The sequence below is a fragment of the Cyprinus carpio genome, chromosome B2, assembly GCF_018340385.1.
Source record: "Cyprinus carpio isolate SPL01 chromosome B2, ASM1834038v1, whole genome shotgun sequence".
In the NCBI taxonomy this organism is placed as follows: Eukaryota; Metazoa; Chordata; class Actinopteri; order Cypriniformes; family Cyprinidae; genus Cyprinus; species Cyprinus carpio.
Genome location: NC_056598.1, coordinates 10,182,934 through 10,196,881, shown reverse-complemented (window position 1 = coordinate 10,196,881; position 13,948 = coordinate 10,182,934). Strand labels below are relative to the sequence as shown.

At 36.8% G+C, this 13,948-nt stretch overlaps 1 protein-coding gene across 5 annotated transcripts in view; it reads right to left on the bottom strand.

Moving 5' to 3' along the window:
- Window positions 1-9,003, bottom strand: part of LOC109050095 (5'-AMP-activated protein kinase subunit gamma-1-like) — a 36,429-nt gene extending 27,426 nt beyond the window's left edge. For 2 of the 5 annotated variants that reach the window (XR_006153975.1, XM_042717961.1), the window contains exons 1-2: window positions 8,648-9,003; window positions 1,670-1,741 (exon numbers count right to left, since the gene is read on the bottom strand). Coding sequence is in view for 4 of the 5 variants with exons in the window: in XM_042717961.1 (XP_042573895.1) it covers window positions 1,670-1,741; window positions 8,648-8,734 (159 nt within the window). In the remaining variant the exon portion in view is untranslated. Of the gene's footprint in view, window positions 1-1,669; window positions 1,742-7,930; window positions 8,229-8,647 lie in introns of those variants that run through there. The other 3 variants (XM_042717963.1, XM_042717964.1, XM_042717962.1) reach the window with 3 other exon arrangements.
- Window positions 9,004-13,948: the final 4,945 nt, after the last annotated feature.

Sequence of the window (13,948 nt, the reverse complement as noted above, 5' to 3'; positions counted from 1 at the left end):
ACCTCAAGCTGAAGCGAACATGGGTTCTGAAGCAGGACAATGATCCAAAACACACCAGCAAGTCCACCTCTGAATGGCTGAAGAAAAACAAAATGAAGACTTTGGAGTGGCCTAGTAAAAGTCCTGATCTGAATCCTATTGAGATGCTGTGGCATGACCTTAAAAAGGCGGTTCATGCTCGAAAACCCTCCGATGTGGCTGAATTACAACAATTCTGCATAGATGAGTGGACCAAAATTCCTCCACAGTGCTGTAACAGACTCAAGTTATCTCAAACGCTTGATTGCAGTTGTTGCTGCTAAGGGTGGCCCAACCAGTTATTAGGTTTAGGGGGCAAACACTTTTTCACACAGGGCCATGTAGTTTTAGTTTTTGTTGATTTTGTTTTCCCTTAATAATAAAAACCTTCATTTAAAAACTGCATGTTGTGTTCCCTTGTGTTATCTTTTACTAATATTTAAATTTGTTTGATGATCTGAAACATTAAAGTGTGACAAACGTGCAAAAAAAATAAGAAATCAGGAAAGGGGCCAACACTTTTTCACACCACTGTACGTACAAAAAGACCAAAAGCACACGTAACCTCGAACTAAGTTACGTGCTAATCAGAATGTGTAACTTCTGTTGTGGGTGTGCTCTTGGCTCTTCCAGCAACAACACGCTGAAACAAACACGGAAATCAAATCGAAAGAATTCATAATGTTTTATTATAATAGTGTTCTCATTATAATGTTATATATGAAAATCTCAATCATAGTTATTAATGTTGTAAGCTGCTGTAAGCTGCGCTGAGCTAAAGATGATCACCTCATAGCTTAACCAAACACATTCTATATAAGAAAAATCTGATTTATATGCATAAAATAAACAATATTACAACGTACAATTGCACAAGAGACTGTAAATGCACAAGCAAACTTAACTGAGCTTGTCGTGTGTGGATCCGTTGTGGATGTGCTCTTCCCTTAACGCGCTAAAAAACGGGCGAACAAGATTCCTTTACATTATTTTACAGTAGCTAATAATCTCATTGTAATATGACAGACTTGCCCTGAACATGTTGCAGTTTACTGTATTTTCCTTTTCGAAATGTTTCCAATGATATTTCAAGCAATTAAAAACGATCATGGTGAACAGTGCGCATCTGAAGTGTCTCTGCAGGAAATAATGCATTAATTGTTGGCTCCAAGATATCGGCCAAATTCTCTTATCGGTTCGATAACGATAATACAAAAATTAACATTTATCGGCCGATACCGATATGGTGGCTGATATATCATGCATCCCTAATCTTACCTATAGGCCATATAATAATATTAATATTAACAATATCTATATGATTCATTTTTATGGTATTATATGTAGCAAACATATATGTCAACAATAGAAGTTTGATTTATATATGCAACTTTATTAAAACAAAATATGTTTATACAGAAAAAAATCTGCATGTTTGTGTTTTTGTAATATATTTACTTATATAATATCAAAGTGTTTTGACAGGATTTAGAATGGAATGGATTTAGATCTCTGAAATTTTTCTAATAGGGTTCATATATGACAATAATATGTAATAATTACGTAATATGGACAAACTCTATCATAAATCAGTCTAAATGTGCACAAATTCTAGAAATCTGGTAAAAGATAGCTATTTTGTGTATCTTACCTTATGCATTTCATCTTTATCTGCTCTGTCTGTCTCTCCATCCATAAGAGAGGATGTGAATGTGCTCAAATCCTGTTAAAAGACAAAACATCAAGTTTATGATAAAAGCCAAATAGTATGAATCAAAATATAAATAAAAAGAGTCGACTTTAGCCAAATTCATGATATACTTCTCAGCAGTACACTGTAAATTAGGGATGAACGAGATTTATTGTTAATGTAGGTTATTAGCCGATTTTACAATTTTTTTATTAATTGATTTAGCAATCATTAAACGTATTATTCTTTAAAGGGTTAGTTCACCCAAAAATGAAAATTAGGCTGCGTTATACTCACCCCCGAGGCATGCTAGGTGTATATGACTTTCTTCTTTCAGACAAATCCAGTCGAAGTTATATTAAAAATTGTCTTTGATCTTTCAAGCTCTATCGTTGCAGTCAGCGACTGTTGCATTCCTTCAGTCCAAAAGACGTGAAATAAAAAGCGCCCATTCAAAAAAAAAAAGTGTCTCACACGGCTCCGGGGGGTGAACAAAGGCCTCCTGTAGCGAATCGATGCGTTTTTGTAAGAAAAATAGCAATATTCAAAACATAATAATCACTTGAATCTAGCTTGTGCTCACTTTTGTAAACGGAAGCAGCTCCGGGCGGATGACGTATGAGGTCAGCTTTGCGCATGCGCCACTCAGAAATGACGCACAAAAAAACAAAGTCAAAAAATTATCAAAAAAAAAAAAATGATAACTAATTAGAATTACAAAACGATGATTAGTAAAGAACAATGTCAGAGGATTTTGATATAAGCCAAGAGGAGACCTAAAGTAAGGAAACAAAGCAACCAAACATCCCTAAAAAAAAAACCTTAAATCAAAACTAGACTCACATAAAAATCACCAATGCCCATCCCCAGCGCTGACCTCATACGTCATGCTCCCGGAACTGCTTCTGTGTACAACTGTTGGCGCAAGCTACATTAAAGGGATAGTTCACCTAAAAATGAAAATTCTGTCATCATTTACTCACCCTCATGTCGTTCCAAACCTGTATGAGCGGTATGCTTTCTTATGTTAAACATAAAAGTAGATATTTTGAAGATTGCTGCTAATCAGACAGTTGGTGGTTGCCATTGACTTCCATAGTATTTTTTTTTCCTACTATGGAAGTCAATAGCAACCACCAACTGTTTGATTACCAGCAATCTTCAAAATATTTTCTTTCAGGTTTGGAATGACATGAGGGTGAGTAAATGATGACAGAATTTTCATTTTTGGGTGAACTCTCTCTTTAAAGTGATTATTATGTTTTGAATATGGATATTTTCTCACAAAAACGCATCGATTCGCTACAGGAGGCCTTTGTTCACCCCCGGAGCCGTGTGAGACAATGTTTTTTTTTATGGAAGGGCACTTTTTATTTCACCTCTTTTGGACTGAAGCAATGCAACACTGCAATGACAGAGCTTGAAAGATCAGAGACAATTTTTAATATAACTCCGACTGGATTCGTCTGAAATAAGAAAGTCATATACACCTAAGATGCCCCAGCAGTGAGTAAAATGCAGCTTGTTTTTCATTTTTGGGTGAACTAACCCTTTAAGCAGATGCTGTTACATAATGTACAAAATTAGGATTAAACAGCCATTTAGTGTGTCATTAATGACTGTGTGAGTTATATTTTACTCTGCCAGACATTCCTGATCCACACAAAGACAAAATGGACTCTCTAATCTCTTATTCAATGGAGGCAGACTGAGAACAGGATCAAACATTGGTTGGTTTTGTCGGCTGATGCCTTTCTGTTGGGCCTGAAAAACATCACTGTGGGGGGTGATGTCAAAGTTTAGGCAACTGTTCAACACTCATTTAACTGACTTAAAACAGTAGATTTCTCTAAATAAAGAGTGGCTCAAACACATTTGCACTTAAAAAGAATGACCCAATGCAATGAAAACTAAGAAAACCTAGGTGTGCACTAAGTATTTGGGCAGTATTAACCTTGACTGAGCAGTGTATTCATTTTCAAAATACACCCATTGTGTATCTCAGGTCCTCCAACTAACTTGCCAAGTGACACAAGTTAGCAAAGCTACTTAGAGTGAAAACACACAATGACTCATCAGGTTTTTTTGATTCATTATCAGTTTACAATACATGCTACTCCTGTCCAACTAGTTTAACACAGCTGATGTACAAGACTAATAAGGGCCAGACCAAAACGTTTAAACGGATAGTTTGCCCAAAATTTGCTGTAATTTACTCATTTCAGGCCATCCAAGATGTAGGTGATTTTTTTTCTGTATGAAAAAATGTGAGTAAATGCTACCGACACTTTAAGAGTCAAAAAATTGACAATATGTTGAGGTCTTATGAAGCGAAACAATCAGTCTATGCAAGAAACTGATCATTATTTAAAACATTATTAGCTGTAAGCCTCAGGTAAACAGGGAGGTCAAATTCTTTTCTATGAACTGGTTCTACTTGATAAATAACTGATTCACCATTTCATTTATGTAATTACGCAACGACATAACGTATAAGCAATTATATTCTTAACCTCCTATCTGTCACCCCCCCCCCCGAACATAAACGTGTAAGTATACTATTCAAACATAAATTGTTATAATTCAAAAACACTTTTGAATGCAGACCTAGGGTTGGTCTCTTTTTGAAGAAGACAATCTGCAGATTATTGCAGAAGTGAAATCATTTAAAAAAAATGAAAGCATAAAAAAGTTATAGAAGTTTAAATTTACTTTCAAAACTTGCCATTCAAACTCCATAAAAAATTTTTGATGCACTTTTCTGTCACAAATGTATCAATTTCTCTCTCAATATTGTCTATGACAAATACATATCCAACGATATGTATTTTGTCAAGATTATGAAAAGTTTTGATTCTAAAAAGACGTAGTATATTTGGAATATGACACCTCCCACTAAGGGGGAGGAGCCCGCTAAAAGATTTTAAAGTACGATTACCATGGTAACGCAGTGTCCGATTTCAAAATGTTTTTCACAGGATGAATTTACAGGTTTTAAGCTTTCAAATAATATATAATTTATGATGATTACTAAAACATGTGATAGGGAAAAAGGAAGCGAAGACGCATAGACAAAGGTCAGAACTCATGTTATAATGTATATTTTTTGAGGTGCATTCTTGTCATAAATTAATATATTACTTTTCCTACATATTTTTTTTAAACAACAAACAGTGGTAAAATATCTATTTAAGAGTCTTAGACCTTTCCAACGATATATAGTTTTGTCATGATTAGATTAGGATTTAATTGAAATATATTGAAGTAAACTTAGGCGTCCCGTATACGGGACGGTGACAGTTAAGGGTTAAAGTACCCAATAAAAATCACCTATGTCTTGATTCTGCTAGTACAGCAAAACACTATCACAGCAAATAATGAACTGCTATATTGATCTGTCTTTTGTCATGATGTAAAGGTGGTGTTATTGCTGATGCTAGCTACTCCTCTCCTCAACAAGCTGTTTTAACAAGTACCACAAATAAACATCGCAGACGATGACCAGGACCAGGCTACCTTACCCTATAAACACCACTGTAGTCATCATAGTCAAAATACCCCACTAAGAATACCAAAATATTACATTGCAGACTATGTCTGAAAAGTCCCACTTACAGAAACTCATTAATAAGCACAGTTATAAAAATATTTATCATGGTGCCAGAGAATTTATAGTTTTGTATTGAGGCCAAGATTTTAGATTTCTTCACTTACAACTCCCTCCCAAACTGTAGCGTATAAACAGAGAGTCCTTTGTGAGCGGAGCCAGGACACACCTCTCATACAGTACGGACTGAGATGTTATGAATATTGAGGTGGATAAATAACTGGAAATATTTCATCTTAAAGCAGCTGCCATTTAATGATGAATTAAATGTCAGGAGATATAGCCTTGTATAGGAACATATGATAAAATATCAGAATCGAAGAGACAATTGCTGTTCAGTATGATTAGTTTTATTCCTTCTGTAAGCCACAGGAAGCCACAAGATTCAAGAGATTGTAACCCAGTAAAAGAGCTACAGTTTAGCTTGTTTCGCAAATTGCAACTTTCCTTGATATGCAAACCTGAAATGATCTGTAGGCTATATGATCTGTAATCTACAGGAAGATGATATGAGAAAATCAAAATTCATCAGTACAAGGAAGTGAGTTTAAAGTATTTTTCCTAAATGGAGAACTGTAAACAGCACTAGAAGGTAGAGCAGACGGCGCATAGTTTTTGTGTTACTCTTAAATTAGTGTTGACAGCTGATATCTCATATCTTTGGAAGGCATCAAAAAAAGACCTTTGCTCTATGGACGACAAACAAACATTTAAGGCCTACATTGTATGTTTTTTTTTTTTACTAGAAAGAGGCTGTAGTCAATCATAATTGGTGTTTTGCTAATGAGAAACAGTACTTTAGTCATGCTGCAGCACTGGAAGGAGACAAGATATGATTTTTTAGTATTTACAGCTTTTTGCAGAGTGTTCAGATGAGGATGAGGCAGAGGAAACCAAACAAAACCCCTTTCCATCTCAGAAAGTTCAAATAAGTAAAGGGAACATGTTCAGGTATATCCTAAATCTTACAGGTTCTCGAGTAAGCCTGGACAACTGTGAACGTAAATAAATAGCCAAAACGCTTAAGAAGTTTTCCATATTTAGTTGAAAATGGGTTGTGTAAATCAATGCCCTCTAAGGAATTAATCCTGAATTAGCTGATTCAGATATGTTTCATTAGGGTTAGAGCTAAACTGTATACTCATGTTGCTGTTATTTATTCTGTGAAACACAAAAGGTTAAGTGTTAAAGTCAGCATGACATGGAAATTTTCCCTGTGTATTATTTTTTTTTTCCTGTACGTCATCGTTTTTAATCAAAATGTCATGACTGTACTTTCCAATGAAAACAACAGACCTCTCTCTGGTGACTTTTTCAGTGATTTAGTCGATTTAAACCCTGTCTCTTCAAGCTCACATTTATCTGCCTCCACTTTTGAGAGCCAAGCCCCCATCTCAACATCCACTTAAAAATCAATGCAAAGACCCCGTCCCGTCTACATTATTTCCCTGTCGATAATCTGTTAAACTCGGATGTACATCCCACATTTCTTTGTGACTTTAAAAGGAGGCATTTTTATGCAGCTCTTTTCATCAATGACGGTTCACTGTGATTTCGTCAATCAAATTCTAAAAGAAATATTATCTCCATTGAATCTCTGCATTTGTAATTTTACATTTAATCAAAAAAAAAAAAAGCAACAATGTGCAAAAACTCTTTAAAAAATTCTGTTTCTGTTTTCCACTGAAAATACATAAATAAAAAAAATACATCATTAATGTGTTTGGATCAGAAGGGGAAGGAAATAATAACAGAATATTCTTTTTTATGATCTATTTCTTAAAGGGATACTCCACCCCAAAATGAAAATTTTGTCATTAATCACTTACCCCCATGTCATTCCAAACCCGTAAAAGCATAGTTTGTCTTGGGAACACAATTTAAGATATTTTGGATGAAAACAGGGAGGCTTGTTTTCGCGCCACAAGGATACATTTTCTACATATATTTACGCTCTGATTTGAAAGAAAACAGCGCATCCGTGCTGCGCGGCTGACACAGAAGATCGTACACTGGCTGCGTACTGCTCAGAATTGCCAAAATGGTGCTACGCTGATGTGGAGAGACACATTGGAGACAAATTGTTGAATAAAGTTGTTATTTTTGTTTTCTTCTTGTACAAAAAGTATTCTCGTCGCTTCATAACGTTACGGTTGAATCACTGATGGCAGATGGAGTATTCTGACGATGCTTTTCACACTTTCCTGGACCTTGACACTGTTATTTATTTGGCATCTATGGGACAGTCACAAGCCTCCCGGTTTTCATCCAAAATATCTTAAATTGTGTTCCGAAGACGAACAAAGCTTTTACGGGTTTGAAACAACATGGGGGTAAGTGATTAATGACAAAATTTTCATTTGGGGTGGAGTATCCCTTTAAGCAGCAGGGTGTCTGAAAATATTATTGCCAGCTATGAGCAGGATGTTGCATCCCATTGAAAACCTGCGAGTCTACAGTGCATGCTAAGAAAAAATACTTTACTATACAAAGAATGCAAGGTGGCTTCCTTATTATCACCAAGACAGACAGAATATCAATGTCATAACTTTAACTTATCTTTGTTTTGAGCAGATGCCCTTGCATGGCATTCCATAAAGCAATAACATACAGACCTGGCCTTGATGTGAATTACACCGGCAGAGTCAGAGAGAGCTTGCGTTTCGGCATGTAACGCTATGATGAGTCACGGCTCTCTTACAGCTTTTCCCTCACTTCCTCTTTCAGCGTTCTTAGCAGCCAGGCTCAAGCAATAGCATGGCGTGCCAAACCATTTATTTTTCAAGCCTACGAGCGTACCTTTCGTGCAATTCTCTCGAAAACGTTCAGTTTTGTTGTCGTACGCGAGCAAACGCAGGCCCGTTCACCCACAGCTCGCACACGCGTTCATGTTTGCGACACGCGTTCGCGTTGGGGCGGGGAGGGGGAGGGTTTGCAACTCATGTTTTGACAGTTCAAGCAGAACTGATTTCATACTAAAAATGATACTTGTTTTACTCTTCCCACGACTGTAGAAAGAAAAACTGCGCAGGAGTAATAAAGCAACTCACATCACATCGTCTGAAATTTTAGCTTAATAAGTTGCAATTAGCCTACTACTTAAGCGACAATGTAACATAGAGATGTTCTAAACAAATGTAATACCTTACTTTCAAAAATGCATCAGAACGCTTGAAATGTAACTTAATGGAGTGCGAAGAAACGCTGTAGCCGACTTCAAAGGCAGTAATGTATCAAACGCGTTCCACACACCCACGCAACACTCGCGCGGAGTTGCCAACACTTACTGATGCAGTAAAGTTATAACACATAAAGTGCGAAAATAAACTCACTGGCATGTTTAGGCGCAGAGATCGCTTTTTCTTTGAGGATTTCTTTGCACAGTCCTTTTTCTTGGAGTCCATCACCGTACTTCCCATTTTCCTGCAGTCAGAATTCTTCTCTCAGTATTTTTGGGAGGAAGGCGTTCTCCACTCGCGAAATTATTCACGCCAGTGTAGCGATGAAATCGTCGTCCGTGGGCTGAATTTTGCAGTAGCTCGTCTGACTTAAACCGAGCACATCCCGAGACTCCAGTTCCTTATCAGTGTCACTGCGCCGTGGAGGACATCCGCATTCAACTCCACTTCTGTCATAGGTTCGAGTCCCGCACTGGAGACTGTGCACACCCTCCTGCTGCGGAGAAGTGAGTTTTATTCATCTCAGACGTACTTATCTCGGAAGTTACTTTCTATCCATTATAGCTACAAGGAAAGTCATGACAAAACGATTAAATTTTTGTCCCATCTGTGTGTATTATATATTATATTACTATGTTTATAAAAAAGAAAATAGGAGTGAAAAACCAGCAACAGTTCATAAAGAAAGTTCACCCGAAAATACAAAATAATTTAACATTCCAAACCTGTATGACTTTTTTTTTTTTCAAACTGTTTAATTTCAAACCGTTCAGAGCAGTTTTTTTTATCCATACAAGAAAGTGGAAGTCAATGTTTACCAAAACGGTTTAACTCTTAAAGGGATAGTTCACCTAAAAATTAAAATTAATTTACTCACCCTCAGGCCATCTGAGATGGACAGGTCCTTCTCAAAAAATTAGCATATTGTGATAAAAGTTCTTTATTTTCCATAATGTAATGATAAAAATTAAACTTTCATATATTTTAGATTCATTGCACACCAACTGAAATATTTCAGGTCTTTTATTGTTTTAATACTGATGATTTTGGCATACAGCTCATGAAAACCCAAAAGTCCTATCTCAAAAAATTAGCATATTTCATCCGACCAATAAAAGAAAAGTGTTTTTAATACAAAAAAAGTCAACCTTCAAATAATTATGTTCAGTTATGCACTCAATACTTGGTCGGGAATCCTTTTGCAGAAATGATTGCTTCAGTGCGGCGTGGCATGGAGGCAATCAGCTTGTGGCACTGCTGAGGTGTTATGGAGGCCCAGGATGCTTCGATAGCGGCCTTAAGCTTATCCAGAGTGTTGGGTCTTGCGTCTCTCAACTTTCTCTTCACAATATCCCACAGATTCTCTATGGGGTTCAGGTCAGGAGAGTTGGCAGGCCAATTGAGCACAGTAATACCATGGTCAGTAAACCATTTACCAGTGGTTTTGGCACTGTGAGCAGGTGCCAGGTCGTGCTGAAAAACGAAATCTTTCATAAAGCTTTTCAGCAGATGAAAGCATGAAGTGCTCCAAAATCTCCTGATAGCTTGCTGGATTGACCCTGCCCTTGATAAAACACAGTGGACCAACACCAGCAGCTGACATGGCACCCCAGACCATCACTGACTGTGGGTACTTGACACTGGACTTCAGGCATTTTGGTATTTCCTTCTCCCCAGTCTTCCTCCAGACTCTGGCACCTTGATTTCCGAATGACATGCAAAATTTGCTTTCATCCGAAAAAAGTACTTTGGACCACAGCTTCTGCCGCTGTTTCTGGTTCAAAAGTGGCTTGACCTGGGGAATGCGGCACCTGTAGCCCATTTCCTGCACACGCCTGTGCACGGTGGCTCTGGATGTTTCTACTCCAGACTCAGTCCACTGCTTCCGCAGGTCCCCCAAGGTCTGGAATCGGTCCCTTCTCCACAATCTTCCTCAGGGTCCGGTCAGCCTCTTCTCGTTGTGCAGTGTTTTTTTTTGCCACACTTTTTCCTTCCCACAGACTTCCCACTGAGGTGCCTTGATACAGCACTCTGGGAACAGCCTATTCGTTCAGAAATTTCTTTCTGTGTCTTACCCTCTCGCTTGAGGGTGTCAATGATGGCCTTCTGGCAGCAGTCAGGTCGGCAGTCTTACCCATGATTGCGGATTTGAGTAATGAACCAGGCTGGGAGTTTTTAAAAGCCTCAGGAATCTTTTGCAGGTGTTTAGAGTTAATTAGTTGATTCAGATGATTAGGTTAATAGCTCGTTTAGAGAACCTTTTCATGATATGCTAATTTTTTGAGATAGGAATTTGGGTTTTTCATGAGCTGTATGCCAAAATCATCAGTATTAAAAAAATAAAAGACCTGAAATATGTCAGTTGGTGTGCAATGAATCTAAAATATATGAAAGTTTAATTTTTATCATTACATTATGGAAAATAATGAACTTTTATCACAATATGCTAATTTTTTGAGAAGGACCTGTAGGTGGCTTTAGATTTGAGAGATTTTTTTTCAGTAGAACACTAAGATTTTTATCTGAAACCATGGTTCTTGGTTATTTATGAAATGCAAGTTAATGGCTACCGACAGTTTGAGAGTCAAAAAAGCACATCAGGCATGATTAAGTAATAGCCATGTCTGTGCAGGAAACTGAACATTATTTTCAGCATAATTAGCTGTTATCTCTTTAAATCATGATGATTTTTATGTAATTGCTGTGTAGTCTGCATGTTCACAAATATTGGATTCAAATTTGCTTCGATACCTTTCTACCCTAGTGTCCTCATCTCACATCTACAAATGTAATCGTACTCTAACAGCAGTTGTGGTTGTTTAGAACTAGCCTACTACAACTAATGAACCTCAAGCAAGACCCACATCCAAAAACCACTCTCACTCATCATATAAAGGCAAAGACACTAATTCATAAATGTAGCTTATCTAATTTATATACTGTGTAAGTTGTTGGCGAAGTTGACATGCTTTAATAGATACCAAATCTGGTCCTCAAATATAAAAAGTATCTGTTGTTCAATATAAAGATGTTTTATTCTAGCAAACGTCATAAGTGGAGTGCATACTACAGTCTCTAGGGGGCGCTACTGTACTGCACCCTAAATCACCTTTATACTAGTATGGCATGTGTGCAAACTACTTACCCACATACCACTTCCTTGCTTTCTTAGAGAACATGTAAGAGATATTGCAATATGTAAAAGCTATTTGAGGCCTATTTGGCCGCTTTTGTATTTGTTTAGCAGTGTGTGTGAAGACATTATCATCCTGGAACACGGGATCATCATAATGGAACAGTGTTTGAATAATTGGGAGCAGCTGGTCCTGTAAAATAGCCTCATATTGCTTGGCTGTAATACGACCCTGTAGAGCGATCATCAGACCTAATGACTGCTGTGTCATTATGGATTCTCTGCCGTGCTTAATACCTGGAAGCAGATACTGTATTGTGAGTTATATGTTACATAAAAAAAGTGTCGTCTTACAGTATGTCAATATGTGACAAATTTAGCAAATAATGTACACAAATAGTTTGACAATTCTGCATTGTTTTCATGTGACTGATGATACACTGATGATACACAATTAGATCATCACTATGGATCCAAATATAGAGCTAACTGAATTTAGTGCACTCAGATAGTGTCTCTTATGTTGCATATCCTACAGTGATGATTTCTTCTAGTTCATTAGTATGTAATATTGCCCTTCAGTGCATCGTGGCTGTGTTAATGTGTAGTTTATTTGATTTTCTGTAGCCCAGTCATGTAAAATTGACTGTAAATCTGTCCAGATGTTCAAGTTTACAGTCTTTCCTTCTCTCTCAGTCACAGAAACACAAGCTGCATTCTGATTCTCAGGGTCCCTGCATAATGATCACTGCTCCTCACCCACTCATCAGGGGATATCTATAGACGTTCACTGCACTTGACCAAGCTGATTGAATGATTGATTATCAAAGAATCCTGAAAAAAGGATCTGTAGGATATGAAACATAAGATACACTGTCAGAGTACATTAAATTCAGTTTGCAACATATTGGATCCATAATGAAGATATAATTGTATGCACATTCATTATTTGATTCATGTCTCTAACTCACTGATCACGGTTAATGTATTATTACCAGCAGGTGGCGCCTTTTGTTAATGATTCTACATTGGAACCCAGTGATGCTTGTCTTGATTAAAGGACTCAAAAGTATCATTTTATATTATATGCTGAACTTTAAATGAACTCAAGCATATTGGTGTAAGACCTCAGTACTGTACATTCTGATGTAACGTGTAATTTGTGTTTGACTGATGGTCAGAGAAAAGCAGCCTGAAAGCAAACGCTCTCATCAGGGCTGACGGTCTGCACGAGGCATGTTTGGTCAGAGGTTTTGGTTTTCATCTAACATGATGTCTGGCACTGTGGCCAAACAGCTTTCCTCTCTTCTGCTCTGGTCTGTCTGGAGCACATTGTTCCAGTTCAGTCAGCTCTCAAGATGAAATTGGTGGGACAACATGATGTGAACGAATTGCCTGGGGTTTGAAATGAAGATAAATTGGAAGATTATTTTTTGGACAGTGGAACAACTGACTATAAATTGCTTGGCTGTAAAACGCATCCTGGACTGCAGTTTCAGAGCCATCAAATCCTTCTTTTGAAAGTGTCAGAGAGCTGGGTTTCTGGATATTGGTGGGATGTTTGCAGTAGTTCAAATCTGTGCGCTTATAAAGGCACCATATACAGTTTTAACAGTACAGCAGGTGTTTCAACTGCATATTTTTGTTGATTAAATATCGTATAAATTAGTACAACTGCAAGGTTATGTATGTTATTAGTGCAGCTTTCAAATAACAAGCCCATTTTACCACAGCTTATTATGATGTATATTTGTCAGTCATACATAAAGGAAATAAGAAACAAATAAGATTTCTGCACTCAAAGAATAATGGCATAGGTAATTAATAACTATTTTCATCTATTTTATCTTATTTATATATAATATGACTCATTTTGTGTGTGTAATTATTAAATCATATTTTCAAAATGCGTTTAAATGCATTTATTGCTTAGAATCAGCAAACATCTGTTAATTGTGCAAACAATAAAATGTATTCAGTCAAAAAATATGAACATTGTTAAAATATGGATAGATTTGAAGCAAGCATTATTTAATTGATGATATATTAACCTGATTATTGTATATTAAAAACACAATTATGGATGAATATGTAATAATTCAAAAACATAAATCTTACATTTAGGCCTAAACATTTCTGAGTGGTCATTACATGTAATTTTAAACTGCCGCCCTGTCTAAATGTTTAACTGTAACCCTTGGCATAACATCACAGTAGCAGAAATATAATATTGAAAAATTGATTGAAATTGTCATATTTTTCTAGAAATTGCTACATTTGCTATATTTTCTGTACAAGGTACTAAATGTACTTTAGAACCT